Source organism: Eleginops maclovinus, chromosome 5 (assembly GCF_036324505.1).
Source record: "Eleginops maclovinus isolate JMC-PN-2008 ecotype Puerto Natales chromosome 5, JC_Emac_rtc_rv5, whole genome shotgun sequence".
NCBI lineage: Eukaryota > Metazoa > Chordata > Actinopteri > Perciformes > Eleginopidae > Eleginops > Eleginops maclovinus.
Window position 1 is genome coordinate 17,145,832 of NC_086353.1, and position 13,871 is coordinate 17,159,702.

The 13,871-nt window shown below is 39.4% G+C and overlaps 1 protein-coding gene across 1 annotated transcript; it reads left to right on the forward strand.

Moving 5' to 3' along the window:
* The first annotated feature begins 74 nt into the window (after positions 1-74).
* cusr (Copper-only SOD repeat protein) lies at positions 75-13,776 on the forward strand. The gene is made up of 10 exons (XM_063884658.1): positions 75-321; positions 2,279-4,361; positions 4,831-4,930; positions 6,317-6,394; positions 6,680-6,778; positions 7,447-7,579; positions 7,680-7,794; positions 10,773-10,897; positions 12,583-12,663; positions 13,279-13,776. The coding sequence occupies exons 1-10, from the start codon at positions 282-284 to the stop codon at positions 13,380-13,382; spliced, it is 2,958 nt and encodes a 985-aa protein (XP_063740728.1). The 5' UTR covers positions 75-281; the 3' UTR covers positions 13,383-13,776.
* The last annotated feature ends 95 nt before the right edge of the window (positions 13,777-13,871 follow it).

The window sequence follows — 13,871 nt, forward strand, 5'->3', positions numbered from 1 at the left end:
AATCACAGGCTGACACAGTCGGAGTGCTGTTGAAAAGCAGCACCACGGAGACTGCACACTTTGAAAAAGCCAGTTACACATCACACGTTCTTGTAGAGCACACTTAGATAAACAGACACTCCATCACACAGCTGTCATTGAACTTGTTAAGTCACAGCTGAGTTGTTTTGCTGTTCTTGTCTACAGCTGTAAGGCAGATTCGCATGACTTAAGGAAAGACTTCATGGAAAAAAAAATCTAAATAGCTTTATCTTTGCTGGGTTTTCATCACATCTGCCATCATGTACCTACTGACAGCTGTCCTGCTGTTTGCTTTACTTGGTGAGTATAGTTTTTCCAAACTTTGACCTTTGCAAGTGCCTCACAGAGTTCATGAATGATTTATGTTTTCAACAGTTGTTTGTTTATTACAGGAGGTTTTTAAACTAGTGCAATGGAGGGAAAGAGTCTCCAGGTCATCTGCCAACAGATAGTCATTCACTGATCTTTGCTCTGGTTGATGTTGTCTGTAGATGCTGTTTCTCAGCTATAAGAAAACCTTGAGAAATCTCAGCTATTCAGATGCACGTGGGCAACGATTAATCTATTTTTATAATGTTTAACTTGTTTAGTGGCCAATTGTGCAATGGACACCAGCAGCTCAGTTTTATCCATGAAAGCTTAGTAGGTTGCCTCTAACTCTGTGAGTAAGTGGAGAGGATTGAAACAATCTAAACGATCAAATTAGAAACATGTGATTTTATTAAGTTAATCCCAACTAAGCACTATTGCATGTGGAAAATGTTAACAACCTTATTTGCATGCACATCATTCTGAAACTGAAATATGTTGAACAATTGCATAGCTATTCAGCCTGAAGAATATTTACAGACACATATATTACTGGATTGCATTTCACACAAGCAATAAAACACAAGCTCTCATGACTAGGGTAAAACTTGTTTAACAGCTGTTTAAATCCCATTCTACTATAGCCCTAGGGCAATGCTTTAAAAAGTATAAGATGTATAAGAGTAACATTTCAATGAAAAGATAATACCTCTTATACAATAAAAGTCGAATGGTTTGATTTGCACTCCTCTGAAAACCTACATTACATTGTCTTTTTAATATATTGTAGTATAATTCAAAGGGTGATCCAAATAGGGCAAATGACAACAATTTTAGACCTAGACTGTATAGTGAAATTGTGAAAGTAGCATTTCCACTATTAAGTCTCATTTCAAATGACATACAGGCAGAATAAATAAAGAAATGAAAGTGGCTGCTATATATAACAATTAACTGAGAATGGAAACTAACATTTGCAAGCAACCTGACAATATTGGCTATCGTGTGGAAACCCAAACAACATGATTCAACTTCAGACAGTAAACTAATGGTGTATTTAGTATCTTTACTGATAAAACAGTTGTTCACTTATAGCAAATCATGCAAAGTTTGCATGCTCAGTAGACCCGCATCATGTTGCTCACTCATTAGTGTGCTGTCGCTTAAAACAATAACATTGAATCATATAGACCTCATTTCTTAATTACAAGTGGAAACAGGTTTTGATATTGCCTTGATACAGGAATACATCCATACATAACTTTGCACAATGTTGGTCCATCGCTGATGCCCTCTCAAGGTCATACATTTGATTTAAGTGTTCAAATGTAGTTGTTTAATTTCATATTTAGGTATTAGGATATGTGAGTCTTGAAACATATCTGAAGGGATTTTTGGAAATGTATAAGGTCCTTATTGATGATGAGAATTATTCCCAGGCTTTAACTAATCAATTTAAAAAGTCTAATGTAATACATGCACAGTTACAATAGGAGCAATATTTAAACATTGATAATTGAGCATTCAAAACCTAGATTTAGGGTTTTGCAGGAACATCTAATATCACTGTGTAAGTGTTGAAACCCAAAATACTACAATCAGCCCCACTATTTTTTAATTCATTCTTCCTTACAGTGCAGAATTTTCTCACAATTTTTAAATCCATGCTGATGAGTTTTTGCTGCTGCTTTGGATTAAATAAAAATATCAATTTATATCTATGTGTACTGTAACTTTGATTCTTGTATTTTTGACCTGCCTTTTTTATGGCCTGCTTGTTTTATTTTAATGTGATTATCTTGGCTTTTTAATGTATTTTTATGTTATTTAATAAAGTGTTGCTGTTGCACTTTATCTAAATCCTTTTATTGTTTCTTACATTTTTGTGAAGCACCTTTTGTCTTGTGTTGAAATGTACTGTACAAATAAACATGCCTTACCTTTTCAGGTTTCGTTTCCTGTGGTCTGTTTCTGGCACCTCTGAACATGGGAGGAGTAACAGGGCAGGTGCACTTTAACTCCACCTCCCAAATGGCCACTGTCAACGTGTCTGGCGCTGGATCCTGTGGTTCACTTAACTTTTCCCTCAGCAGGTTCCCCGTCATGTATGGCCATTATGCTCAGCCCTGTTCTGAAGCAAATATTGGTTCTAGTGTTTTCACCTTCACAACAGATCCTTCCTCAGAACCCACAGTCAACGTGTCGCTCCTCTTTGACCGAAGACCTAACCTTGACGACTTATCGCTGACATTGCAGACATGTAACGGCACTCCAGTGTGCACTGTTGTAAGTCAAAGTCAAACAGATGTGACTTATCAGGCCAGGTTCACAGGAACCATCGCTGGTAATGTTTACATGCGTGTTAACAAAGGACTGGCTGAACCCAGGGTGCTTGCAGACCTAATTACCACCGGTCAAGTCAATGCCTCTCAAACCAACGTAACTCTCTATGGATCAACGAGCACAGCCACCAGCTGTAACGTTCTTCTTGGAAGCTTAAATGTCTCAGCTTTGATGAGTATGGGTATCGTTAAAGTTGGAACACCTTTAACACCTGAGAAATCCCGTCTGGACTTGACCAGATTCAACATCAACAATCGCTTTCTTCTCATCCGCACGGGGTCAACTTACAAGTGTGCTCAGATTTATATTGTGCCCGAGAAACAAGTGAGCGCCGTTATGAACATGAGAGGCATAAAAGGATATGTCATGTTCCGTCAGGCTTCCCCGTTTGATGTGACCGAGTTGAGGGTGAAGCTGACCAACTTGCAGAGCAAAGTCGGGCCTTTCCACGTCCACAATTTTCCTCTTCCATCAGTCAGGTCGCCTTCATCAAGCCGGTGTTCAAATGATGCTGTGGGGGGCCACTGGAATCCATTTAATGTCAACAAAAACGACCCAACATACCCCAACGGGCCCGGTTCAACCCACGACATGTATGAAATTGGTGATCTCAGCGCCAAGCATTTGTCCCTTGAAGGTAGAAACGAGGTGGACATGATGTTCCCAGACTTCAGTCTCCCTCTGTATGGAGAGAACAGCATTATAGGTCGCTCGGTTGTGATTCACCAAACAGACGGTTCCAGGTATGTTTGTGCCAGCATCAGCTATCCCGGTGAAGTTATCGTGGCCAGAGCCATATTTCAGAGCCCTGTGGTTGGTGAGATCTGGTTCACCCAGCTGGCAAACAACCCTCTGTCTGACGTTTCCATCTTCATAGATCTTTCATATGGAAAGCTCTCAACAACACCAACTGGAAACCACAACTGGCATGTTCACACCTACCCCATCAGCTCAGAGAGGGATGACGATAGTACACGCTGCAGCACAACAGGAGGACACTGGAACCCCTTCAACTCTAATGTAGGAGACAGCAGCTATGCCCTCCACTGTGGCCCTACCAGGCCCCTGTCCTGTGAAGTGGGAGACCTCTCCAGCAAACACAGCACCATCAACCTAGGTACCAAAGTGGGCGGAGTGGAAGCCAAACACTTTTTCACTGATGTCACTTCCTGGTTGTCCGAGACAGGCATTATTGGTCGTTCTGTGGTCATCCATCAACGAGAAAAAGGAGGACCAAGGATTGCTTGTGCAAATGTCACCAAGGTGCGAGTCCCCAAAGCTAGCTTGGGAAGTTGGTTTGGCTTCCAGATCCCAGGTGGACAGGTCAGATTCTCCCAGGATGTCCCACAAGGCCCCACGACTGTAAATGTAGCCCTGAATAACCTGAAGTCCATGGCTGGGGGCTACCATGTTCACATACTGCCCATCAAACCTGGCAGTGCCTCACCCTGCTCAAACGCAAACATCCTGGGCCACTACAACCCGTTAGCCTGGAACGTATCAAACAACCCCCCACCTGGAAATGGCACAGTGGACCAATATGAGATTGGGGACATGGGCGGGAAGTTTGGAACTCTAAATGACCTCAACGAGGTTCAGGATGTATACAATGACCCTGACCTGCCATTAACTGGACCCTACAGCATAGACGGAAGATCACTGGTGATTCACTACTTGAACGGATCAAGGTAAGAACCTGTATGCTTTTTAGAGAGAAAGAAATCAACAGAAGATGAAGGTGGAATGAGGTGTAAGAAAATAATTAACAAATAGGAGGATTACAGCAGGTTCCTGTATCCAAAGAAGAAGTGGGCACTGTAACTACTGTAGCCACTGTCTCCTTTCCTTCCACATGCATTATGGTACAGCAAGCAGAAAACGGGAACAATTCTAGCTGTAAAATTGCAGTAGTTATCTGTGGTTTGCGACTTCACCACACTGAGCAGCCCTCTAGCATAGTCAGACTTGGACAGTCTATTGAGGGCAATGACAGGTGTAGAATGTCATAGACATTGAGTAATATGCTCCTCATGTTTTATAAAACATAATCCCCTTCATTCATTGAGAATGACTCAACAACATATTACACAGCAGAACATTCTAAAGGTACATTGCAAATTTGGATGTGGTTTCTCATATGTGTTTGTTTTTGGACAGAATGCGGTGTGCTGACATCTCGGCAGACAGAGATACAGACGGACAATGGATCATTGCTAAGGCTGTTTTCAATGGTGCAGTGAATGGGACAGTCAAATTCGTAAGAATGAACAACATCCTTTTGCAAGATAAATTATTTTCACCAAATACCAAATACCATTCAAGTTAATTTACAAAAAGTAATCAGCTTATCCATCATTTTTTGGTCAACTGCAGACTATAAGTATAAACTTATTTCGTATAAATACTAAGTATACTATATGTCCCAGTAATAAAAACATCACATTGCGAAATGTACATTTTATTTCTTAAATTACCAACAATGCAACATGATTGACAGTTCAGTCAGAGATTCAGTTCTGTTAAAGCTAGTAGTGGCTAATGATCTTTAAGTGTCCAGTTTAGGCAGACATTAGGGGAGATAACACAGCCTGACCCAACTGAAAGCTTTATACAACTTCCTCATATCTGCAATTGTACTCACCATGACCCCAGAAAACAGACTTTGAAGTGGAATTCCGTTTTTTACAAAGACAGTTCCCATTTCCCAGTTATTTCCCATATGACTTTTCAGAGAATGCATTTATTTGTGGGTGGCTCACACCACAGTAATTTAAGTAATCTTTACATACTGTAGCTTCCTGATTATTTTTTTTGATTATAAGTTCAGGTTGCTAAACTAAGCCAGTGTAAAAGGTCAAAACATATTTGATACATGGGGGAAAAAACAACAATGTTATATTAAACATAAATGTATGGGAAAGAATATAATAAATGAATCTACATAATTAGGATAAGAAATAATGGCTTTATTTTTAACATCACATTTTGAAACATACACTGTGATGTGGATGGTGAAAGTCTTTCCTCAATTAATAAAGTTAATATTCTTTAAAATACCGTGTAACAAGTTCTAGTAACAATCAACAAGCCCATCTCCATAAACTAGGTTGTGTTTTTTCAAAATGCAAATGTTTGGATTCATTGTTATTTCTCTGATAAACACAGAGCACATACAAGGCATACAAGAGCCAAGCTGCCACAAAAACATGACAAGAGTATTTTCTGCTTCCCTGGACAGACCATGAATTCATTATGCCTGTGGTGTGTTGCAACAAGGGAACATGGGAAGAAGAGACGGGATTATTAGCTTAGCATAGAACTACAGGCAGAAATGCAATGGGTAGTGAAACATACAGACGCCCTGAACAAGGAAGCTCCCCAAGAAAACAGCTGTCTCTGTCAGCGGCCCTCCAGAGGCCCCATGCTGAGTGCTGCCCTACGTCTAAGAGCTTGTTAAACTGGGGAATAATGCAGATAACAGAGAGTCAGAATAATGAATTCCCACTTGTGTCTTCCCTTACATTTCAGTAAAACAAGCACCCAGTTCTGGTTGAACAATTGCTATATAGTATGACTGTGCACAATTCAGTCACTCTAACTGTCAGTTATTAATATAGGACATGTTGATTTTCCTTTCTCTCAGCGCCAGCAGGTGTTTCCTGATGGGAGCAGCAGTGATATAAAGCTGGAGGTCAACCTTCTCTCATCGAACAGACTAAATGTGAGTACAGAGGCATGAATCTTCGCTTGGACATGAAGGGGGCTCCCTGCAAATCTAAAAGGCCTGTGTGTAAGGGACAATGAGGTTGGATGCATTTTGAAATACAGAAATTAAAGGTATTCATTATTTTCCAGGAAGTTAATTTCCTTGTATAGAAAGCACTAATATTAGAATGATATAAGAAATATGTCTGTTTTTCTCTGTATTTATGCGATAGATAGACAGTACAGTGGAAAAACAATACGAACACACACTCACTGTTGTTTCTGCACCCCTTCCTTGCAGACTGTGGCAGACCTGTTCATCACAAGCAACCGAGCCGGCAGCACCAGCCAGTGCCGCAGTGTGGGAGACACTTTCAATCCCTTCAACATGACATCAAAGGTGAGGCCAGCCCTCTATGATTTTGCAGAGATTAATTGTACAGCTGTTAGCTGATATTTGGTATATAAAGTATTTAATCTATTAAGATTTTGCTTTGATAATCTTGAACAAAGTTTTATCATAGTTAAAACCTCACAATTTATCATATCACCTCCTTATCACCTCTTCAAAGATAGAAAATAATCTGGATAACATTACTGACTTAAAGAAGACACCCTTCATCAAATTAATTTGTCATTTTGAATTTAATGATCAAGTCTGATGTAGTCTATTACAGCACGAAAAACAAGGAGGCAAACTTAGGGTCTGGTAATAGCATGGAAGAATATGTTGTGCTTTTTTCAGGTAAGTCTTTAAATAAGGTATATGAATTCTTCAGCAGCCCTTTTTTCGATTGGATATTTCTTTTTTGAAAAGCCATAAGGATATATGAGATATGAACATTTCCACTGTCTGTTGGTGATTTAAAGGATGGAGAAGTTGCAAGGCATTTGTATTGCTTCAGTCGAGCATTAATTGTAAGCCCTTTAGTATACAATGAGACAACTTTTCGCCGGTGCAGAGACTAAGGTTGTTTCTTGTTTCTTCTTTTTCTAACAATAAAATATGAACATTGTGCTTTTGGGGTTAACATCTAATTCACTTCCCTGTTTTCTATTCCCCTTCAGAGCTCAAGCTGTTCTCTTTTGAACCCTATGAGCTGTGTGGTGGGAGAGGTGTCGGCGAGACAAGGCCAGGTCAGCCTGAGTGAGGGACAGCTGTTTACTGACAGCATCATCCAGCTCTCTGGAGACAATACAGGTGCCACAGTGACGCAGTTTTACCCCCGTTTAGCAGGCGCTAGAATTTAAGTTTTCAAAAAAACTTGGCTCTTAATTTTCGTGTTGGTCTGTGTTGGCAGCGGTCTACAGATCTGTAATGCTGAAGGACGGAAACAGCATCATTGCATGTGCAGACATCCTCCCAGAATCCCCTTCAGCTGAGCAGATCTTTCCCACAGTGACTAAATTCAGCAGGTGGGTGAAATGAAAACTGCACAGATGGTTATCAACCTTTCACCAGAAGTGTATCTTTAATCTCTTGGCAAGCATGCCAGTAGTAAGGCAAGGCAAGGCACGTTTATCTATATAGCACCTTTCAACACAAGGCAATCCAAAGTGATTTACATGAAAGACATTCAGAGCATTTAAAAGGAGTGCAGCATAAACACGTTATAAGAAGGCATTTAAAAACAGTCGTTTAAGAGCAAAGACAATGAAATAAACACGACAGGTATAAAATACATGAATAAAAGTTACCGTACAGTGCAGCATAAAAGTCACAGTGCAATGTCAGATCAGAACAGTTCAATTAAAAGAATAGGCAAAAATAAATGTTTTCAGCCATTGTAAAGACCTCAGAACTGGAGTGATGTGATCCACTCTCTTAGTGTTAGTGAGGACTAGAGCTGCAGCTTTCTAATGGATTTCTTAGTGAGACCTGTAAAGACACCATTACAGTAGTCCAGTCTACTGAAGATAAAAGCATGGACAAGTTTTTCTAGATCCTGCTGTGACGTTAGTCCTTTAATCCTAGATATGTTCTTCAGGTGATAGTAGGCGGACTTACTGATTGTTTTAATGTGACTGTTGAAATTCAGGTCAGACTCCATGACTACACCTAGGTTTCTGGCGTTAGCTGTTGTTTTGAACATTGCTGACTCAAGCTCAGCACTGACTTTTTGTCGTTCCCCCTTTGTTCCAAAAACAATTACCTCGGTTTTGTCTTTGTTTAATTGGAGAAAGTTCTGACTCATCCAGTCACTGATTTGTTCAATGCACTTACTCAAATTGTGTATCATCTGCATGGTAACTTGTTTTGTTGCTTTTCATTATCTGAGCCAGTGGTAGCATGTAGATGTTAAAGAGAAGAGGCCCCAAGATGGATCCTTGAGGAACCCCACATGTCATATTTGTCAGCTCTGATATGTAGCTGCATATAGAAACTAAGTGTTTCCTGTCCTTTAAGTAGGATTCAAACCAATTTAGAACTTTTGCCGAAAGTCCCAACCAATTCATTATGCCTGTGGTGTGTTGCAACAAGGGAACATGGGAAGAAGAGACAGGATTATTAGCTTAGCATAGAACTATGAAAAAGTTGCTATGAAAAACATTTTTGAAAAAGTTTGTATGTATAATATCAAGGCAGCAGGAGGAGGACTTCAGATGTTGAATAATGTCCTCTAGGTCTTTATCATTAATCTGATGAAATTGTGTCTTGGTGTTTGAATTGATTTTAAGTGGACACAAGGACAACACATTTGCTGTACCTGATACAGAAACACTGACTGCCTGTCTGATTTTCTGAATTTTGTCAGTGAAGAAGGAAGCAAATTCATTGCAGGCCCTGGTGGATTGAAATTCTGTTGCTACTGACACTGGGGGGTTTGTTAGTCTCTCAATGGTAGCACACAAGGCACGTGAGTTTTTTGTGTGTTTGGCAATGATATCAGAGAAGAAAGACTGTCGTGCCTTTTTTAATTCCAAATTAAAAAAGCCAAGTCTTCCTTTATAGATTTCAAAGTGAACCTGGAGATGTGTTTGTCTCCACCTGCGTTCAGCTTTTGTAGTCTCTCTTTTTTCTGTTCTCACGCTCATGGCCTTTCTCAATGGAGATATTTTCTTGCCACCTACCACCTTTACCTTAGTGGGAGCAATGGCATCTATGACATTTTTAACTTTTGAATTAAAAAGATTAGCTCATTTACTGAGATGTTAGCAAGGGCTAGTGTGGGAGAAAACTTCTGAACTAACATTTCCCTTGTGTTTTCACAGAAGTGCCTTTTTGTGGTCATTTCTTTTTGAACATTGTTGTGAACAGAAATAGAGCTCTCAAAGAAAACACAGGAATGATCAGAGAGTGCAACATCAGTCACCGCAACCTCAGAGATGTTCAGACCCTTTGAGATGATTAAGTCTAGAGTGTGCCCCTTGTTGTGCGTCGGAACCGTTACATGCTGAGTCAGTCCATAGTTATCAAGAACACAGAACAGTTCTTTAGCCCCTCTGTCCTCGGGCTTGTCAACATGGATGTTAAAATCACCAACAATGACTAGACGAAATCAATACACATTATAGACAGCAGTTCCACAAAGTCATCAAAAAAGCTTGCACAGTATGTGGTCTGTAGATGTTTAGGAACATAGCTCGAGAGGAGCATTTCAGCTGAAGGGCCACATAGTCAAAAGATGGAAAGGTTCCATAAGAAGTCTGCTTGCATTGAAGGGAATCATTAAAGCAAATAGCAACTCCACCCCCTTTCTTATGCATTCTAGCCTGACTCTACTAAAGTTGGGAGGGGTTGATTCGATAAGAACAGCTGTGCTGTTATTTTGGTCTATCGAAGTTTCAGTTAAAAACATAAAATCCAGATTGTGCTTGGTGATACAATCATTGATTAAAAATGTCTTTCCTGGTCTTCAAGGCTTTCTATGCACTGTGTTGTGTCTTTCTCCTGTTTTGATTCGTCTTGTTGCTTGTCCTTGGCATAGGGAGCAGATTGATAATGCAGGCAGTTAAATATGTTGGAAATAAACAATTTTACTCCTGACTTGTTCAGAAAAAGTCCACCTGCCTTGAAAAGATGTCTGCAGTCCGAGAAAAAGTTGTCAATAAAATGGACGGTATGTTCAGTACAGGCAGTTGAGAGCCACGTGTTCAGTGCAAACTTTCTCTCCACTCCTCTTCTGACTGGCTATGACAGAACATAAAACATCATTTTAATTGAGAGTTAAAATATGCATCATACAAATAATAAATAGTGAAACAGAAAAAAATAAAAAGATTGTTTTTGAGTGTTTTAAGTTCTGATATTTAATTCGTAAGTGCAACAACATTTACTATAAAGAAGATTATTTGATGAAATGCACTGAAAATGGTTTATTAGCTAGCATCTATCTTTAATGATCCCATTTATTTTTTAGTTCAAAGTTGATATTTAATGTATTTTTGCCTAGATTTGACTTCCGTAGGAGGGTGGCAGAGGTCCTGCAGTTGGAGACAGCGAGAGTCACCATCATGCCCGGCTATCCTACATCTTCAGCTGAGGGGAGGTGCAACCAGGTCAACTACATGGTGTCTGGTAAGCAGAAACCTGTTTGCTGTATACACAACAGCATGCCTCATTTCACAAGATAAGATAATGATATTAGCTCTCACCAAAAACGGAAACATGAGTAGAGGTGATTTGAGGAATTGAGTGAAGGAATATGTTATCTTCCTCGTTCTTACACAAAAAGTGATGAGATCGATAGCGTCATCTCTCCTCTCCAGAAAATTTCCTGTGATGGGGTTATGACATTGTAATGAGCATACTTACTGATGCTGAATGTGTTGTTCAAATAAACCACTCAGGAGACATTAAAGGTCACCTATTATGCAAAATGCACTTTTGATGTGTTTTATACACAAATATGTGTCCCTGGTTTGTAAGAAGACTCACAAAGTGTCAGAACATACAACCCTCTCTCTTTTCCTCCTTACCCACATCTCTAAAAACGGGGGTACAATAGACCTGGTCCAGATTTGCTGCGGATATGACATCATAACCGAAATGTTGGCAGGCTTTACATTGAACTCCTTTCAAAGTCCCGCCCACGTCCCAACCTATCGTCCCCCATAAACAGTCGGCTAGCTGAATGCCCATCCGCAGCAGTGTGTCTGTGTATCAGGCAGGATGCCTACGGGGACTCAGAGTGAAGTTGTTGTATATATAATGCATATAATAGCCTTTCCGAGAACCACGCCAGATGTGTGATAGTTGGCTACCCTGATAATATGGCGTTTAATCAAAGCAGCGTTTAGCTGAGTTTTTGCCGGTAGACACTTTCCCTTCTCTTGGTAGAGCTCACCACTTGCATGTGATAAAAAAACCTTATCATGAGATAAAGGAGAAATGGTCTCCAGAAGATAATGAGGAATAAAAACATGACTAATTTATTATTGAATCAATAAACCAAACTCGAAAGAAAGTTACAAACAAAATAGCATAGGAGCTGATTCAGCAAAGAAGGTTTGGCACCTTTGAAATAGGACAGCGTTCACAAACATACAAAGCTTCAGTGTGTTTAGGATAATCTCAATCTTTGTGTGCAGCATGTAAACCTGTAAACACTTCAGCTGCTTCAGATTTGTAGGCCCAAGGTAGACAAGCTGGGTGCCCAGGCTGTGTTCACCAGGACAAGGTACAATTACGGGCATTGAAAAATCTTTAGAAAAACCTGAAAGATTGCTCAGTAACCTGACGCTGTAGTTGAGTGTCTGTGTGTCTCATTTTTGTCCCTTCCTCTGTCTCAGGGGGTAACAGAGAAGAGTCTGTACGGGGGTTTCACACAGTATAGCACAGGACACGCATTTATGCCTTCACAAGTCTCCCACCAGTTGAAGAGTTTAATATTGTAGAGCTTAAAACAGCAGAGAGTTGCACACAGCAAAGTTTTCAGACCGCATGCAGATGATAATGAGTGATAAGGATACTATTGTTTTACTTGGGAGGATAATGAAATAAATAATTAACAGCACTTTGTCACTGTCTGAAGAAAAAACTATGTGCAAAATAATCACACCTACTCGACAACCCACTGAAAGGAAAACTTCCTATGTAATATTTTGTTATTTCTGAAACGTTCTAAATGCACTGCAGCATTTTAGATATATGATTATCTGACTTAGTGAAGGAAAAGCAAGTCCATAACTGCCTAACACTCCACTACAGTAATTATAATGTCTGTGTGTAATCAAGCATTGCCATGTTGTCTCTATTTTAAGGGGGTGTCAGCGCAGAACTTCTGAAATCTGTCAAAACCAGTGAGAAGATGGGCATGTTCAGAGAGTCTGACTCATGCACAAGTAAGTAAGCTCCATACTGTAATTATAGCTAGAAATAGACTTAAGGCACACAATGGGAGTGTGAATGAGTTTTTGTATTTAAGGGAGACCTACATTTAGAAGTCCTGTGGTGAATTTTACATCAAGATATCATGAAACTAACCCTAGTTTTAAGAAATATTGTGTTTAAATATGTAAATCAGACTCTATCTTATTAAATGTGTGCACATTTGCAATCATTGTTTTTTTATGGGGATTTTTGGATCTTTCCTACAAGAAATATCAAGTGTCAAGTTTTCTGAAAGTTTTCTCAAATGTTATGTTTAAAAATATGCAGATCAGGCACTACCTAATGTTATCTTTTGGTTTATTTAGGAAAGATCTATAAAAGCAAATAGACAGCGCTAGTAACATAAACACCTACATGTGTAATTTGAATGTTTCTTTACCTGATTGAAATAATACATGTTTTGGAAGCAAATATCCTGTAAAAATATCAATATCATCTTAAACAAATACTGATCTAATGAGTTGCATGGAGATTAGACTCTGAGTAAGCTGCTCTTTCTACTGAGTTACACTCCTTTAACAATATTAATAACCACAACGATAAATGAACATGATTGCACTTTTCAGATTTGATGCCCTCAGGAAATGCAAGTCCGCTGTCAATGCCAGGAAGTTTTCTTCTGGGCTTGATGTTGGTTGCCAACCTCCTGATGTCCTCTACAGTCTATTAAAAGCTCAGAAAAATAGCAACAACATGTATCATCAGCCGGGCCACATGGATCCACATATTGTAAAATTGTGAATATGTTTATGAAATGTAGCCCACAAAATGGTACTATCGGCATCTGATTTATTCACTATCAAATAATACCCTATTTCTTACTTTCTGTAGCAATCATTTTAGGCAACAAGCCTTTCCTCAGCTTTTCATTGTAGCCTTTATAGAAACTTATTTGTGCTAGCAACAAATAGGTCTCATTTTTTATTCACTGTTGAATGATTGGGTGCGGTACATTTTCAGATATCCCAATTTTTTTGTTCTTCAATTATGCATCATCCATATATTCACGTCAAAATGTGTGTAAATATCTGGAAAATTGTAAATAAAATGCAATAATGTTTGTATGTCTTGGGTTGAGTTATTTTTCTTTGCTAAGAGCCATCAACCTATCTCAGTACATGAATAAATGTGCAAGCACAGCACATAAGGCATACATAAG

What these genes read in the sequence shown, in the direction of transcription:
- cusr (XM_063884658.1), top strand. Translation starts at nt 282, where the DNA reads ATGTACCTACTGACAGCTGTCCTGCTGTTTGCTTTACTTG. An exon ending in TCTCATCGAACAGACTAAAT is followed by an intron (nt 6,395 to 6,679) that starts GTGAGTACAGAG and finishes CCTTCCTTGCAG; the next exon opens with ACTGTGGCAGACCTGTTCAT. An exon ending in AGAGTCTGACTCATGCACAA is followed by an intron (nt 12,664 to 13,278) that starts GTAAGTAAGCTC and finishes TGCACTTTTCAG; the next exon opens with ATTTGATGCCCTCAGGAAAT.